Consider the following 16299-nt stretch of genomic DNA (forward strand, 5'->3'; position numbering starts at 1 on the left):
ACTGGTCATTTGGAGGAATTGCTGTCACAGCTAAACCAAGTAAAACAAAGCTGTGGGCAGGTCAGGAGAAGTTCAGACTGAGCAGCCCCGAGGTTCTGCAAACCCTGCATGGAACTGATGGCTTGTTACTAACAGAGAAAATGCCCAAAAAATCCAGTTCCTAAGGCCTCTTCCTGCTGGTGTAAATGATCATGTTTTACACAAAAGAACTTCCAGTGTGTTTTCCTAATTTCCTTTCAAATCAGGGGATTTGGCCACACAGATTTTGCCTGCACACACCCCTCATTTGTGCAGGTGTTTTTAGGGGTGATATTTTCCCCCTCTAAAGCGGGGAAATGGTGCCTTAAGTTTGAGCTTCCATGTTTTTCAGATTCTGTGCTGCCCAGGGGTTCAGTTCTGAGCTCACAGTCAGCGTCGCTCATCTCTCTGCACAGAGCAGGGACACAAAACAAATCCTTCTCCTGCTGCACACCAAGGACAACTTTCAGCCCAACAGCACAAACAAGGGTGAGCTGGAGGGAGGGACAAGAAGGATGGGACCTCACAGCCTGGAGCTGTGACTGGACAATTAAACCCCAATGTGCAAATGGACCAAAACTTATCAAAGTGTGGGACCTCGTGACCCTTTGTCCATTCTGTGACCATTCTGGGTCCACCTTGGGTGTAGCCCTGGCCAGGCTCTTGTCCTGCCCCAGGTGTACCTTAAAGGCCTTTCAATAAATATCTGCTTTATTCTCCAGCTCTGTCAGTCTCTGTTTCAGGTCAGCCTGCCCAAGGCATCATTACCTCTTGGACAGCATCCATCCATCAGTGTAGGTTTTCTAACAAGGAATATCCAGCTCCTAAAGATGCCCAAACTGAAATCCTTTGAGGCAAACCCTGTGAAAAGGCTGCACAAGGGAAGAAAAATCTGCATGTGGGTCGAGAAAACATCCAAGGAAATCTTCAATTATTCACAAACCAGCCCAAAGAACCCCAAACCACATCTCCTGCTCTCAAGGAAAAGGTTGTTTATAGGAATGGGTAACATTTGTTCTGAGTTTTCACCAGCCAGGAGGATCCTGGAGCAGATTTCCCTCCTCCTCCCTTGATTTTCTGTTTCTTTGGAAGATTTGGTGCTCCCCTGTGTTTGGATTTTGCTGTCATCACCTGCCCACACAGCAGATCCTCTGCATTTAGCACAGAAAACACCCTTACCCTGAGAGGGGGAATTTCTGGATGGAGGCCCACTGGAATTCCTGTTCCCTGTTTAGCACAGGTGAAAATTTCCAGGTTTCAAGGGAAAAGCTTGTTTATTTATAAGCTCCTCAATTCAACCTTGCCTCCCTCTCTGCACTCTGTAGCTCCATTTTTCCTGTGAGATCTTCTGTATCCCAGCAGAACGTGGTGCTCTGTTAGAAAGTTCTTGGGATTAAAAATATACTTTTAAAATTAACATTTTCATAGTTCTCCTCATTGCTAAGCAGAGAGGAAAATCAGAAAATCATTAAGGTTGAAAAAGACCTCCAAGAACCTTCAAACCAACACCACCATGGTGCAAAGTGCCACATATACTTAATTTTTTTACATTGCCAGGGATGATGACTCCCCCACCTCCCAGGGCAGCCCATCCTAATAAAGACCTGAACAATTTGATTTTATGGAAGTAATTTTTAACTTTGAAATGAAGACGTGTATCAAAAGCATGTTTATCTGTGATTCTTCAAGGGAAAAGAAAGTAAAGGTTCTTTTCAGCCACAAATAAATCTTTTAAAAAGTATGTCATCTGCAATAATTTATTCAAAATATTTTTGTTCTAATTAATTTCTAAAGTGTTAGGAAATATTTGCATAAGGAAATCTTTGTAGTTTTGACTCCTTTAAAAATAAAATCAGCCCTTCATGATGTAATAATTAGTGAGAAGTACAAAGTGATCTAATACCCATTCTTCTGCATCAAACTGGCTTTCATTTTTAATCATAAATGCTGCCATTCTTAGCTCTGGAATAATTACAATTTCCATCGAGCTGCCTAGGGGATGTGCTCAGCCCTGGGAGAAGGAAAACGGGTCACTCCTTTGTTCTTTTTTTCAAAGGCCAGACCCAAACTTTTCCACCCATGGTGGGAAAGGTGTTGAGAACCTCATCCCTATAAACACAGCCACGCGTCTCCCTGTGTTTTTGGCGCTGCTGCTTTGCCTTCTGTGGCAAATGTGGGTCTGGAGAGCCTTAGGAAATAGAATCATAAAGACCTGTCTCATTAGTGTCTCATTAGGAAATACTTATTGCTCTTAAATCAGCTCATGGCAGCCCCTGAAGTCCAGCAGGCACCTCCAGGTTAAAAATCGGCCCAGCAGTTCCTAAAGCAGATTTATTTTGCATGTGTGTAAAATAATCAGGCTGCAGAGTCACAATTCGTTGCTGAATTTAGGGGCCAGGTGTTGGTGCTGATGCCTTTTTGGGCATCCTATCTAAAACCAGAGGCCAGACAGAATTAAGGGATTAAAAAGCTGTTCTATTTATTGAAGGGCCTTCAGGTACATTCAGGGCAGACAAAGCCCCCCAGGGGCTACACCCAAAAATGGACAACAGGTCACGGGTTCTCACACTTTGATCAGTTTGGTCCATTTGCACATTGGGGGTTAATCCTCCAATTCCAGCTTCAGGTAATGAAGTCGTTCACCCCAAGTTTGCTGCCCCCAACTCACTTTTGTTTCCATCTCTGGGGCCTGAGGCAGTGAGGTGTCCTTGACTGCCAGGCCTGGAGAGGAATTGTTGTGTCTGCCCAAAATGGGGAAGCAGCAGCTTATACTGTGTGGGGGGTTTGGAGTTCTACACTAAAGAACTGCAGGACTACAAATAAATTAATAAAAAATAAAAGCTAAAATCCTGAGGCAGCAGTGCCTTTTTGCTGAAGTTTCCTGGGCAGTTTGAGTGGGTAAACAGCTGCTTTTGCAGAAAAGCCTGATGTTCCTTTCAGAGTCATGGGAGGAAAAAGGAGCTGATTTGAGCCATCACAGCCACCAGTGATGTCTCTGGGAAGGACATTCCCTTGAATGTGGGAGGTGTGCAGCAATATTGAGTATTTGCCACACACAGGTGGCTTAAATCTCGTGGACTTAAAAACATTTCATGGAGGGAGGTGTGTGAAGATGACTTGTCTGAAACAGCACAATTCAAAGCTCTGGAGAAGATCCTTGTGAAAAACAGGACTGGAAGCTGGACCTGGCGGGGTTTAATGTTTAAAAGATGCCAAGCACCTTCTGTGTTGAGGCTTCTCTTCCTTGTCCATTGGGATGCAGCTGGTGGGAATGTCACCTGACCCTGCCGTCACCCAGCCTGGGATGTCTCCCTGCCATGGGAGTGCAGAATTTGGATTTGTTATTCACAGACAGACTGAGCTTGGGGAGGGAACCTTCTGCCCTGCCTCGAAAGCCCAGGTGAAACACCAAGTCCTGCTCGTGGCTTTGAGTTTGTGCAGTGCTGAAGGAATGAGAGCTGGGCTTAGCCAAGACCCCTGGACTGCTCCTGTGGCAGTGGGAAATAAGGAGATAAGTGAAGGAAATAAGGAAATAAGTGAAGGAAATAAGGAAATAAGGAAATAAGTAATGGAAATGAGGAAATAAGGAAATAAGGAAATAAGGAAATAAGGAAATAAGGAAATAAGTAATGGAAATAAATAAGGAAATAAGGAAGTAAGTCAAGGAAATAAGGAAATAGGGAAATAAGTCATGGAAATAAGGAAATAGAGAAATAAGGAAATAAGTCAAGGAAATAAGTAATGGAAATAAGAAAATAAGGAAATAAGGAAAAAAGTCAAGGAAATTAGGAAATAAGTCCTTGAGCAGACAGAGACAATGACCTCACAAGCGGTGGTGAAGTTAAAATTCAACTGACCGAGCTCTGATGTAATCACACAACCTGCAAATTTCCACCTTTTCAAACCCATCAAGATGTTCCCAGGGCCCTGTGAGGGCAGTGTGTGGCCAGGAGGGGTGAATGAGGTGGCTTTAACTGGGGGATGTTGTCCGTTCTGTCCCAGCTGAGGCTGCTGGTCCCTGGGATGCAGGCGAGGAGCCACAGCCCGCCGGGCACCCAGCTCTCAGCATATGGACTCACCAGGGACTTGAAGGGAGAAGAATTTACATCCTCTTTTGCCTCCCCTGGCTCCCCTCAGTCCCTCAAAGGATGTCTCTGCCTGCTTTGAAGGCTTAGGCAGTTGTGGCATTTGTACTTGCCCTGACAAAAAGCTGGGCTGAGCAGAGCGGCGCGGGAACATCGTTCTGACAGCCCAGTGAGTTTTACACTCCCAAACTTCCTGGTTAATGTACCATGGGCTCTGGCCTGCTCCCTGCCTCCCTGTGCCGACTCCAGGCCCCGGGAGGTGCTGGCACACCCACCCTGGGATGGATCCTGGCAGCTGGGATTACCCAGGGGGAATGGGATCATGAATGGGAACGGGATTTTTCTGACCTCCCCTCCTTTTGCCAGGGGAAATCTGCGCAGGGTGGCGACGCTGTTTTACACCACGACAACACAGACTTCGACTTCAAAAGGCTGAAAATGATTCTTTTATTTCTGGGATGTGTCTCCCTTTTATACTGTTTTACACAGGCCAATCTGATTGGTGAAACAAAGGGAAACCTCTTCACTCACATTGGTCAGAGCAGAGGGACATCAAGAAGAAGTCCCTGCTAGGAAAAGGAATGAAAAACATAGGTAGAGTCTACAAAAACATTTCTCCTGTTTGCAGAAAATTCCCTGGGAGAAGAATTTCAGGAAACCAAAACATCTCAGGCACAAAACCAGGGCTACAGAGGGGAAAGTGGCCTTTGCTGAAGCGGTAAAATGCTAAAAAAAAGAGAGACAACGAAAAGGTTGGAGCAGGGAGTGTTCCTTGGGAGAAATGGGGATTCCCAACACTTGGACAGCGATGTGCTGGTGCTGTTCTCTCACTTGCATTTTTGTGCTAACGAAAGCTGCTAACGAGGCCACTCCTGCAGCAGTGTCTTATCTTGGAGAATTTGGAATGAAATGTTTCCTGAAAAGCTGGCAGTAAATAAAAATAACCCCCCATCCACGAGTCACAGTTTCAGAATCTTGAGGAATCGAGGTTCATGAGACAAGGAAAAGTAAAAGCAGAATGTGGAAGAACAAAACAAGAGCGCCAGAAACCCCTGGAGATGAGTGTGGCTTACTGAGGAAAAAGATGAGCCAAACCCACAACAGATGATGAAATATTGGATGGTAAGGAACACAGAGCACGTAAAGAACAAAGAAAAAAAAACTTTTCGGAGCATATTTGGGTGAGTTTTCTGTGAAAGGGAGAAGCTCAAAAGTGACACACACAATGTTTTAGGCTGATACTTGAGCATCTTTGAGTGATGGAGCCGAGCAAAATTCCCCTTCTCCACCAGCAAAAGGCAGTGGATTTATTCCTTGATGTTCTCTAGACTTGTTTTTTTTGTGCTATTTGCTTATAAGCTGGCATTTTATTATTTAATTTTATAATTTAATTGCATAGATTTAATTCAAATCTATGTATTTTTTCCTCTCCTCAAAACCCCAACAGCAGCCCAATAAAATAGTGCGTAAAGAGAGCAAGTGATGAGAGCATATCCTGTGAGGGGCTGAGGGAGCTGGGGAAGGGGCTCAGCCTGGAGGAAAGGTGGCTCAGGGGGAATTTCTGCCTCTGCACAACTGGAGGGAGCAGCCAGGGGGCCTCCAGGAGGAGAGGGAATGGCCTCAGGTTGTCCCAGACTGGACATCAGGAGGAATTCCTCCACAGAAAGTTAGAACAATGAAGACTGAGTTGGGCAAGAACAAATCTCCTTTCTGTGGCTCATTCCCAGTTTTTTGCGTTTTCTTATCCCAGCTGGGCTTGAGGACCAGGACGGCTGGGAGCAGCTGTTGGGAGCTCAGTGGGAGGTGGGCTGGAAGTCATTTCCCCTCAGCACCACGGGAGGAGTGAGGCAGGATGGTTTTCATTGCACATCCAAGCCTAAATTCGTGGGTTTGAAGCAGATCCTGACAGGCAAGTTCTGTCCCGACACAGGGTGCTCAAAACAGGAGGAACCAGGCTGGGAAAGGTCACCCTCAGCCCCTCAGAGGGAGGCTGGATCTGGGGGAAATCAGCAGGAAAGGTCATGTGCTGCTGCTGTGTGACTGCTGGGAAAGAGCAGGTTAAAAAGCGCTGAGCTCTGTCACTTTTGGGCAAAGTTTGTTGCCTGCAGTGTGAGTTGGTGTTTCTCCCCAGTGTTTTGATTAATTATTTTGGTCATTCATTCAGCGAAGTGTTTGCAGTGCAGTGCAGTGAACTGAAATGACCTAGAAATAATTCCCTAACACAACCTGACGCTCTGGCTTATAGTCCGAGGGAGATTTATTGTTTTGCTCAGGGGGGATCTTCATCAAAGCTCTCCTCAGTCATCCCAGGGAAGCTGGTGCCATTCCTGCAGGACCAAACAGCTTTAATGCCCACCAGGTGATGTTCAGTGGCTCCCCGCTCATGTACTGGGACAGAATTTTTGCCCATGGAGCTTTGGAGGAGCCCTGTGAGACCTGCCCAGGGGTTGAGCCCCAGCAGCAGGAGCTGCAGCTGATTTTTTGGGAATCAAGCCTGGAACAGCAGCTCCTCAGGCACAGCCAGGGGTGGGGGAGACTGCTGTTTGTGAGGTCTGGTTAGGGTTTTACCAGGGTCACTGCCCTGCAGCAGCTGGAGTTAACGTTTAGTGACTTTCCATCCACTGGGAGCCCTGGGATGCAGCAGCAGCTCTGTGTCTGCACGTGGTGTGGCCAGTAAATGATAATGCCAGTCGGGCCTGGAAAACCTTTTCCTAAACTAAGCCCGGCCTCCAAGGCTTCTTTTCTTATGTTAAACATTTTCAGACATTCCCAGGTTGCTTTAGAATAATTACAAGGAACAGGAACTGCATGATGTGAAGGAACGAGGCAGACACTGGCTCCACTCAGTTTTATTCCCCTCCCAGCACAACGTGGGTTTGCAGTTTGGAAAAAGTGCAGAGGAAGCTCCAGACTCCAGTTGACCATGGACATTTGGGCTATTTTCTACCCTCTGTTACTTTGTTTGTGGCCACCTCTCAGCTGCTGATGCCCAAAGGCATAGCAGGCAGCTCTAGCAGCCTGACTAAAGTACCACTGCTGGCAAACCACATTAATTTTTGTCCTGGTGACAGTGCCTGATCCGTCCTGTCCTTCTCTTAGGCACTGCTGGACACATTTAGCACCAGCATGTTCTTATGACTCACAAAATAACTCACAGGATTACTTCAGCCTGCTTGAGATTCCAAAATAATCACTCAGGATTTGCCACTGAGTTCAATGTGAGACCTTCCACAAACCTGGGAGGAAAAGTGATCAGATCATGGAATTGTGGAATCACTGGATGGTTTAGGATGGAAAGGACCCTAAAGAGCATCCCATAGGCCAGACACTTCCACTATCCCAGGTTGCTCCAAGCCCCAGTGTCCAGCCTGGCCTTGGACACTTCCAGGGATCCAGGGGCAGCCTCAGCTTCTCTGGGCACCCTGTGCCAGGGCTGGAATTCCTTCCCAATATCCCACCTAACCTTGCCCTCTGTCAGTGTCATTCCCTGCGTCCTGTCACTCCAGGCTCTTGTTAATAGGCTAAAAATTCTCTCCCGCCAACCCATACGTTTTTAAAATAACAACGAATCCTGAAAGAAATTGCTGCTGTAGTGTGTGGTCAGAAGGAAGAACAAGCCACAACAATACAACTCTAAAAGTTAACGGGGTTTCTGGGAAACCAGAGGAAATTTGCCCATTCTCCATCAACTGTCAGCAGGAAAAGAGTGATGTAATTATTGACTGGCCTCAAATTGTAAAGGCAGGAATGAGAAGTGGCAATACTTGGATCAGCTTCTTAAGGATAGATACCAAGCTGTGTGGAGGGCTTGATATTTTGTTTCACTTCACCGCATTTGTACTTTAATAATTTTTGATTTTTTTTTAAACTTTTTCAACTTCACAGGAAGAAGAGAGGAAGTAATTTAGTTTGCAGACAAAAAAGGTATTTGGGTAAATCCCTCCCTCCCTCCCACTTCATTTTTCCTGGGTTTATTTTAAACACCCTGAGCAGGACGAGAAGCTGGGACAGAAGAGTGAGGGGGGAGTAAAAAGAGCCTTCAGGGTGTAAAGGCTGGTGCCTTCCTTCCTGACCAGTGAAATTGGGTAATTGTGGTGCTTTGGCAGAGTCAAGCAGGGGCTGGCAGCTGCTGCAGCTCCCAGCTGATCCCTTCAGGGTGCTGGGAGGGAGGATCTGGTGTTGCCTTGTCTGTCCGTGGATGTCTGTCCGTACCGTGCAACATCTCACTGGCTCCTCTTCCTGGGAGTGGAGCGAATCCATCCTGGAGGGAAAGGGATCAAGAGGTGGATGTCCAAATGCTTTAGTGCAGCCCCTTTGTGCTGCTGCCTTCTGGGTTGTGCCCACGGAGGGGTGTTGGCAGCAGGAGCTGCTGCCCTGTGCCGTGGGATCACTCTGCCTTTGGGTCCCAGCCCTCGAGAATCAGCCAGCAGTGGGGGCTGAGCAGTTCTAACAGTTAATTGTAATGCCATTGTGGCCTGAGCAGGACAAAACAGAAATAATCAGGCTTAAAACAAACAAAAAACCCCCAAAAGCAACACAGTGTTATTTTGGAATAAAAGCACATGTAGCTGAACTAATAGACGAGCAAGGACATGGATTTCTCCCAGGGCATCCTGCAGTCCTCTAGGGGAGAAGTGACCTTATTTGCATTTTTCTTGTTGAATTGCTGTTGGGATTTCTGCAGCACGGCAAGAGCAAGTTCCTCCAGGAGAACATGGAAATATCACAGCACTAACGCAATATCCTCCAAGTAGCTTCCTGCTCCTCAAGCCCCTGCTGCCCCCCTGCCCTCCCACCCCTCGCAGCCGGCAAGGACAGCCCTCAGCCTCTTCCTTTCTCATTTCCCTCTGCATTCCCAGAATTGCAGCTTCCCCTTTTCCAGAACAATCTGGGACCTCCCCTCCCCGCCGTGCCCTCGCTGCGCGCTTCTCCTGAAGGTCAGCACTTGGCGGTTGAAGCCTGTGATTCCAGACGCCTCTCTCAGGAGCGTTTTCCATTCTAATCAGGTCCTTTAAATTGCTCAGGCTCTTCCCCAGCATGAAGTCCTGCTCCAATTTTGCGGGCAGATAATTAAATCCCGAGCCCAGGAGCAGCGTTGCAGCTGCGCCCCGACTTCTTCTCTGCGTCTTCTCCGCATCTTTCCCACCCTGCCAGGGCAGCTGAGACAGGAGCACGGAGCTGTTGGAGCCATGGATCATCTGCCTGTAGAATATCCAGCATTGGAGTGGCTCCAAAATCAGGGAGGTGCTGCAGCTCACACCCCAAAGCAGCTGCAAGGAGGAACCGTCCAAACCAATCCAAAATCCATGGGTTTTTTGACTTCTCCCAGAGCTCGCTCTGCCATCTTCCCGCAGGAGAATTAAAGCAGCAGGATGCCAGGAAGGGCTATTAACTGTCACCCCTTAAGCTCCCTGTATAATGTATGCACATACTAATTACATCGTAGGAATAGCATGGATTAATTATACACATCACAAGTGGGATAACAGCGGTTTTGGTATTTAAAGGATATTTTTATAGAAATGACACATTTGGAGCTTGAAAATAGCACAGATTAGGTTTGTCCAATGAAAGACTGCAAAATTCTGAATTTAATGTATAATATAACCTTTATTCTTTTTCCTCTAAACTCTTGGAAACTTACATAACAATCGTGCTTTAATTATGACACCGTTTATAGACATTTAAAATGCATCTTAATTTATAAATATTTTACATTTGGTCCATAGAACAGGTTGCAATTTACTAAATAATACTGTACTCTTTTAAACAGGCTCTGTATATATTTTTGAATATGTATATATTACATATATATTTTTTTATATAGAGATAGATTTGCTTGGTGTTGGATATTTCCTTATTGCAAAAAGCATATATGATCATACAATAATCTTTCTTTTTCAGGGCAAGTACTACAAAAAAGATACAGCTATTCACAGTTTACACACAGTAGTTCTACAACACTAGCTTGTGCTATGTGATAACGTTTGTACAGCTTTTTGCTAAAGAGCAGGTCTGTCAAACATCTGTCATAATTGTTTACAATCAAACATTAAATACTGCATTTTTCTTAGAACAACATGGGACTCGGTTACATTAAACAATAAAGAGAAAGTTGGAGTTTTTTATCCTTAGTCTAATGAAATTCACAAGTATGATGTATCGTGTGATGCCTGTGTAGGATGTAGGGGTTCCTCTAAATCCCAAAGACTTAACAGGACGTTTGCATCTCAGCTATGGCCGTTTAGGATGGAGCTTAGATCTCGTAGTATTTTACATTTGACCTAGGTATGAAACAGTTTAGAACCTACCCAACATACTCTGAAGAGTTTAGGATGTAGTTTGAAATACATGTGTATTATATATATATATTATTTCTACATAATGTGCTTGACATTCTGAGAATAATACCTTATTGCAAGAACATGTTTGTCACCTTCAGACAAGAACAACAAAAAACCCAACATTCACAGGTAACATGATTTTTTTTTTTCCACGTTGTAGTTCTACATAAATTGTGCTATCTAACATTGTACGGTGCACAAAAAAAAGTTCTGCTGAAAAGCATGTTTTCATTGCACAGTTCTGTCACAGTCATTTACAATCAAACATCACCCTCCCAAAAAAAAAAAAAAAAAAAAAAGCCTCTGTGCCTGTCTTATAGCTGCCAAACGAGAAATGCCAACTGGGGCTCCCGCTGCATTCCTCACACAGGGAAAACTTCCAGGGGCTCTCTGGCCGTGTGGCAAACGCAGGACAGAGCCCAGAGCGGGATTGCATCGGGATCCAGGAGCTCTCCCTCGTGCCCTCAGCACCACCCAGCCCCTGGACATGGGAATCCACTGCCCTCAAAGTGCTGACCACACGGAGTTTGGGGTTGGGAACTGGGGAAGTTCTGTCCAATCGAGCCCTAAATTGGAACTCACGAGGAGAAGCTGAGATCTTTTAAACCATTCTTTTGGTTTCTGTTTCGGTGGCAATGCAATAATAGTGGAGTGGTAACAGAGGGACAAAAGCTCAGGGAATCTGAGCTTGAATGGCAAATAGTTTGTATTTTACCCCTGGGAATCTTTAGGAGCTCTTGGCTATCACTTTGCTAAAAAAGTTAGAAGTCGTACTCGTGCCTCTGCTAACATTGATTCACAAAGATATCTTCTTTTTATAAGAAGCAAGAGATGTGTTTTTAAAGGAATTTATGACCTTGTTTGAAAATCACCCTGAAAGCCTGAGCGCAGCCAGTGAGTTTGGCCTGGGCTGCTCTGCCACAGACAACTCAATTTTTGCACTGGGAATGTTTATAAAGGCTGTGCCTGCTGTTAATTGAGGGAAGAACCTCTCCCCCCTCAAATAACCTCAGCTGGAACAAATTTTAAGGGCAGACTTTTGCACTGGAAATCACTTGTTTACAAAAGACTCCATTCTTTTTGTACAAAACAACTCCAAACTCAATTTTACCCCCGCAAAGTCAGAAATAACAGTCTTGGGATTCAGTGGTAAGAAATAGTGATCAACTACTAAAAATCAGCAGCACAAAACTTCAAATAGTCGTGCTAAAAGGTAGATTAAAAAGGTCTTGGCACATCAATTTACAAATTCCAAGGTATGCAACTACCATTGTGAAAGGATAAAAACATTAACAGTCTGTGGATTGCCGGAGAACACAAAAACACTGTCAAACATCTGAGCTCGGCTGGATCAAACCCACGGCGATTCCCTCGGAGATGACCTTGGTGCTTTTTTTCCTTTTTATTTCCTCTTTTTTTTTTCCTTTTTTTTTTAACATGTAATTTTTTTTTATTTTTTTATTTTTTTTGCCACTAGAGGTAGGTAATTATATTCTCAGATGTGAAATTGTGGTCATATTCAACCATATTTTTTGTTTTTCTGGACGAGGAGCGGTACTTGGACAGGAGAGGAGTTTAGATGTAGGCTTCTTTGTTGGCAGAGTTGCTCTGTTGGGCCTGGTCTGGCCCATTCTCAGGGTGGGTGATGTCTTCACTTGGCTGAATCATCACTTGGATGCGCTGTTCAAAGGACAACAATAAATGTGAGGCAGCCAAAAAAACCTCTTTCTAACCTCTCTCTCTCTCTTTTTTTTTTTTTTTTTTAATATTTAAAGACAATTCTTTACAGCTGCCTGTCTTCCCAAGGACCAGCAGTGAGCCACTTCCACTAAACAGAATTGCAGCTCTGGCCTGAACGTGACAGGAGGAGCTGCAAAACAAATGCTGGATGGCAACAAGGAGCTTTCCTGGGGAGAAGAAAAGAGGCTCTGCTGTGAGCCCAAGATCCAGCACAGGGGCCGCAGGGCTGGGCACCAGGGTGATGGGCATCTCCCCAGGAGAACTGAGAGCTCCTCCAAGGATAAAACAGGTGGAACACACTTGCATTTTAGAGTGTTTTATTCCTATTCTGTCTTTCCTCGTCTGTTTGTCCTCTGTTCCTTCAGCTTCTGTGCCCAGCTCACGTTTATATCTCAAAAGAAATCCCGGTTTGGCTCCTGCCATCAATAATCATTTGTCAATGCTTTCAAAAATGAGACCTTAATCCACAACGAGGTTGAGATAAGGAACTTTTACCGTGGTCTCACACAACCCTGCCCAAACCGCAGCTGCAGTTTTGGGCAACAGTTCTCCTTAGTTTCCATAAGACCGAGGGAAATCTATTCAAACTGTAGGAGAGCTAGGAACAGGCAGGGGGGAAACAAAAAAAATGAAAACCCAGATATTTTTTGCAGACTTCTTTGAAGCCTCACTGAGTCCTTCAAAAATTTGCTGAAGACAAATATTTGGATCAAGATAAGAGCATTTCATGAGGCATCACTCGTCAATTCTGCTTAAGATCACCCAGCCCTTTGCAAAGATGGCTCTGTCAGCTGATTTTAGAACATTCCAGAAGTTCTGACAAATTCCTTTTGACAGTCTTTTGTTCCCTCAGTCACAGAGTGTTTCAGTGCTTGGGCTGGCTCTGAGGAGCTGGAGAGACAAAACTGAGGATCCACCCAGATTTAAGAAATGAGGTGTGGTGATTGTAGGTGGTTCCTGAGCAGTGTGTGGGACACTAACGTGGTCAATATTTCCCGATCCTTTAGCAGCACATCTCTGAGGACCTCAGAACTGAAATAAAACCTGACTGAAAAAAACTCCTCTAATTCTCTTCTATGAGAAGTGCTACCTCGTTTTAAATAATGGGATGAGCAACCAGGGAGAGTCTGAGAGCAATGAGAAAAAAGCCCCTAATGTTCTTCACGAAGTGACTGCTGACAGAAATCCCGTAAAGAAAGGCTAAAGGGAAATGCTCCCAAGATATTTCACATCCTCGCTCCCAGCTGCAGCAGAGCAGGGCAGGTGTGACCCAGAGCAGGTGAAATGCAGGAGCTCAAGCCTTGGGGGCCATCAGGGAGCTGCAGAACAGGGTCACTGAGCATGCAAACCCAGAGTTGTGTGGATTAGTCCCTGATTTTGATTCCAGCTCCCCAGAGCATCCCCAGCCTTGATCCAGGGACGCGTGTCTCGCATTAATCAGGACCAATTTCCATATTTTGCAAAGTGCTCCTCTGTTTTCTAGGTGTGAGGAGCTGGGATGCCAAGTGTCTGCAGCTGCCAGAGCGGAGATAAGGACCCCATGGAACGTGGGGAATTGTGTCCAGCAACAGATGGCTCAGACACTCTCTTGTCTCTCAGTTGGCACTTTTTGTGGGTTTTTTAGCTCAAAGCAAAAGAACTGAGGGGGAAATGGATGACAGAAAAGAAGTGCCCAACAACCTTTGCTTGCACAGGTGCCAAGGGGGTCGGGACAGGCAGACTTAGCTGCGGGCCTGATATTTCTGATTCTGAAAGATTTTTAGCCTGCTAGCAGCTGCTAACTTTTTCCCAAGGAAAAATTTCTCAAGAAAGTTTCTCCTCAAAATAATCTTGGCAATCAACTCCCCTTTCTCAGAACAATCTTTCTCCAGGCGGTGTTTTGCTGTTTCTCAGGTTTAACCATGGAGTTTAGAGAGGTGTCACTCCTATTCACCAATCACGTTAAGTCTGTATGGGAGCACCTTATAAAAGGTAGTAAGAATTAGAAAATAAAGCCTTCTTTTTCTATGCTCTTTGCCTTCTGAAATATTTGGGGTCTTTCACGTCCTACAGCGACACTTACCTGTTTTAGGGAGCCTTTCAGGGTTAGGAACATGTATGCCATGTAGCCAGGTATCAGCACCATAGAGGACAGGGCCATAAACCAGCCGACCCCCTGGCCCCATTTTGGGAACACGTAACTCCCCATGGTCAGCGGGGTCATCTGCACTGCACTGAAGATGAACACTCCCTGCAAAAGCAGAAGGGAGGGGTTTGGGGTGAGATTCCCAGAGTGTTTGGCTTCCAGAATTTTCTGGAGCTTCCCAAGACACCTCTCACCAAATGAGTGTTTCAGGCTAACGCTGTAATTTCCGGTTAATGCTGCATTTTCACATATAAACCTGCACCTCAGATACTCCAGGTGTGCTGCTGGTGCCAGCAAAGTCCTTGGATAACCTGCGCAGAGCCAGAGGGAAGGGGGCTGCTGGGGGGAAGAGGGATCCTGGGAATACCTGTGGATGTGTACGTGGTGCCATTGAGCAGCAGCGCCCACGCCTTGCTTTTGGGATGTTCTCCAATGACGCCCTGCACACATGGCATTCCATAGGCCATTCCCAGGAAAATCTCCTGGCCTGGCCTGTCTCAAATGTCTAAACCAGCCAGGAAAAGCTGCTAAAGTGAGCCAGGAGAGAGGGAGGCTTGTTCTGATCGCAGGCTGAGGCCTTGTGAGGGACAGAATCCCAGAGGAGGATGCAGAGGCAGATTTTTATCCCTGCTCTGAATCGGGCTGGGCAGCACATTCTGCTGAGGACTTGACAAATCTGGCCAGTTTTACAATGCTGGGCATCTTCCTCCTGTGCCACTAAAATAAAAAGTATTTCACAGGCCTTCCTGAACTGTTGTCTTTACAAAAATGAAATCTGCCTTGATCGGGGAAGGGATGACTCAAGGAACCTTCAGCCTGAACACATTTCTGTGTGTCTTTACTGTTCCTCATTTGCTTTTCTCTGGTTAAATGCTGGCTCGTGTGTAATAGTGATTAGTTTGTTACATTGCATCTGGATTCAGTGTATGTGCAGCAAATTTACATTTCTTTGCCTATTATTTCACAAGGTGCTGAATGGGATTAACTGGGTAAGGTTTAGAATCAGGAAAATGCTGTCCTGTGGTTTCCAGTACAGATTCCTTGCAGACTTTGCCAGAAAACCCACAGCAATGTAGTAAAAAATGATTAATATGTGCAACAGAATCCCATGAGGGAGGAACACGAGTTTAGAAGCCTGCTCTGTCACCAGAAGTGCCTGTGGAGGAATTCAGAAGTTTACAGAGAGTTGGTATTTTTGTGTATGTGGAAAATTTAAGTTTTAGATGGCTAAATTCTATTTTAGAATTCCAAAAGAAAAAAACAAAAGTCAAAATTAATTCCTTACAGTTTTCTAACTCTGCCAATCAACCTCTTGAGCATTTCCAGAGGTCTAATAAAAATCTTGGCTTCTCTTTTTGGGGCACAAGCTTCCTCTAATGACACTGCTTTTCGCTTATTGCCTTCAACAGGATTGCCCAAATCCTTAAAAAAGGAGAGAGGGCAGAACTAATATGAACCTGTGGGGGTGGAAATGACAAGGCTGCAGCACCCAGGCCACCTCATTTACATCCTTTCAACCAGAGAATAAAAGTTGGTTCCTTACTGCCACAATGATAGGAGTGAAAAAGGACCAGCAGAGTTTCCACCAGATGCAGGGTCTGTAGCCCACCATCTCTTGGATGTTGTCATAAAATCTATTAACACCTGGATACAGAAATAAGAAACAGCACAGGAACACATCAGGTAATGGGGTTGGCTGGAAGCTCAGAGGTTCTGAGAGATACTGTCATAAATATGATTATATTTGGAAGCCCTACAAAGATCTCAAGACAACTTTTCCTCTGTCTGGATGGGGGGAAAAAGTGTGCAAGCTCCGAAGCACCAAAAATCACCTGTTCTCACTTTTCCATGTCATAACTAATTAAACAGAGAGCAGCAAACTTATTCCCATGCAAAATGAGGAAATTGTACACGGCAAGGTGAGATGCAAGAAACACCCTTGATTGATTTCAGCTCAGTAGATCATAGTAAAAATTCAAGGTGTATT

The 16299-nt window shown here is 45.3% G+C and overlaps 1 protein-coding gene across 1 annotated transcript in view; it reads right to left on the reverse strand.

Annotated features, from left to right (window-relative positions):
* Positions 1 to 9693: 9693 nt before the first annotated feature.
* SLC6A1 (solute carrier family 6 member 1) overlaps positions 9694 to 16299 on the reverse strand; it is a 60879-nt gene continuing 54273 nt past the window's right edge. The window contains exons 13-15 of the mRNA XM_066195057.1: positions 15856 to 15956; positions 14250 to 14417; positions 9694 to 12127 (exon numbers count right to left, since the gene is read on the reverse strand). Coding sequence (XP_066051154.1) covers positions 12023 to 12127; positions 14250 to 14417; positions 15856 to 15956 — 374 coding nt within the window. The 3' untranslated portion in view covers positions 9694 to 12022. The remainder of the gene's footprint in view (positions 12128 to 14249; positions 14418 to 15855; positions 15957 to 16299) is intronic.

The sequence above is a fragment of the Chamaea fasciata genome, unplaced genomic scaffold, assembly GCF_029207755.1.
Source record: "Chamaea fasciata isolate MVZ Bird 193981 ecotype frontalis unplaced genomic scaffold, bChaFas1.0.hap1 SCAF_13, whole genome shotgun sequence".
Classification (NCBI taxonomy): domain Eukaryota; kingdom Metazoa; phylum Chordata; class Aves; order Passeriformes; family Sylviidae; genus Chamaea; species Chamaea fasciata.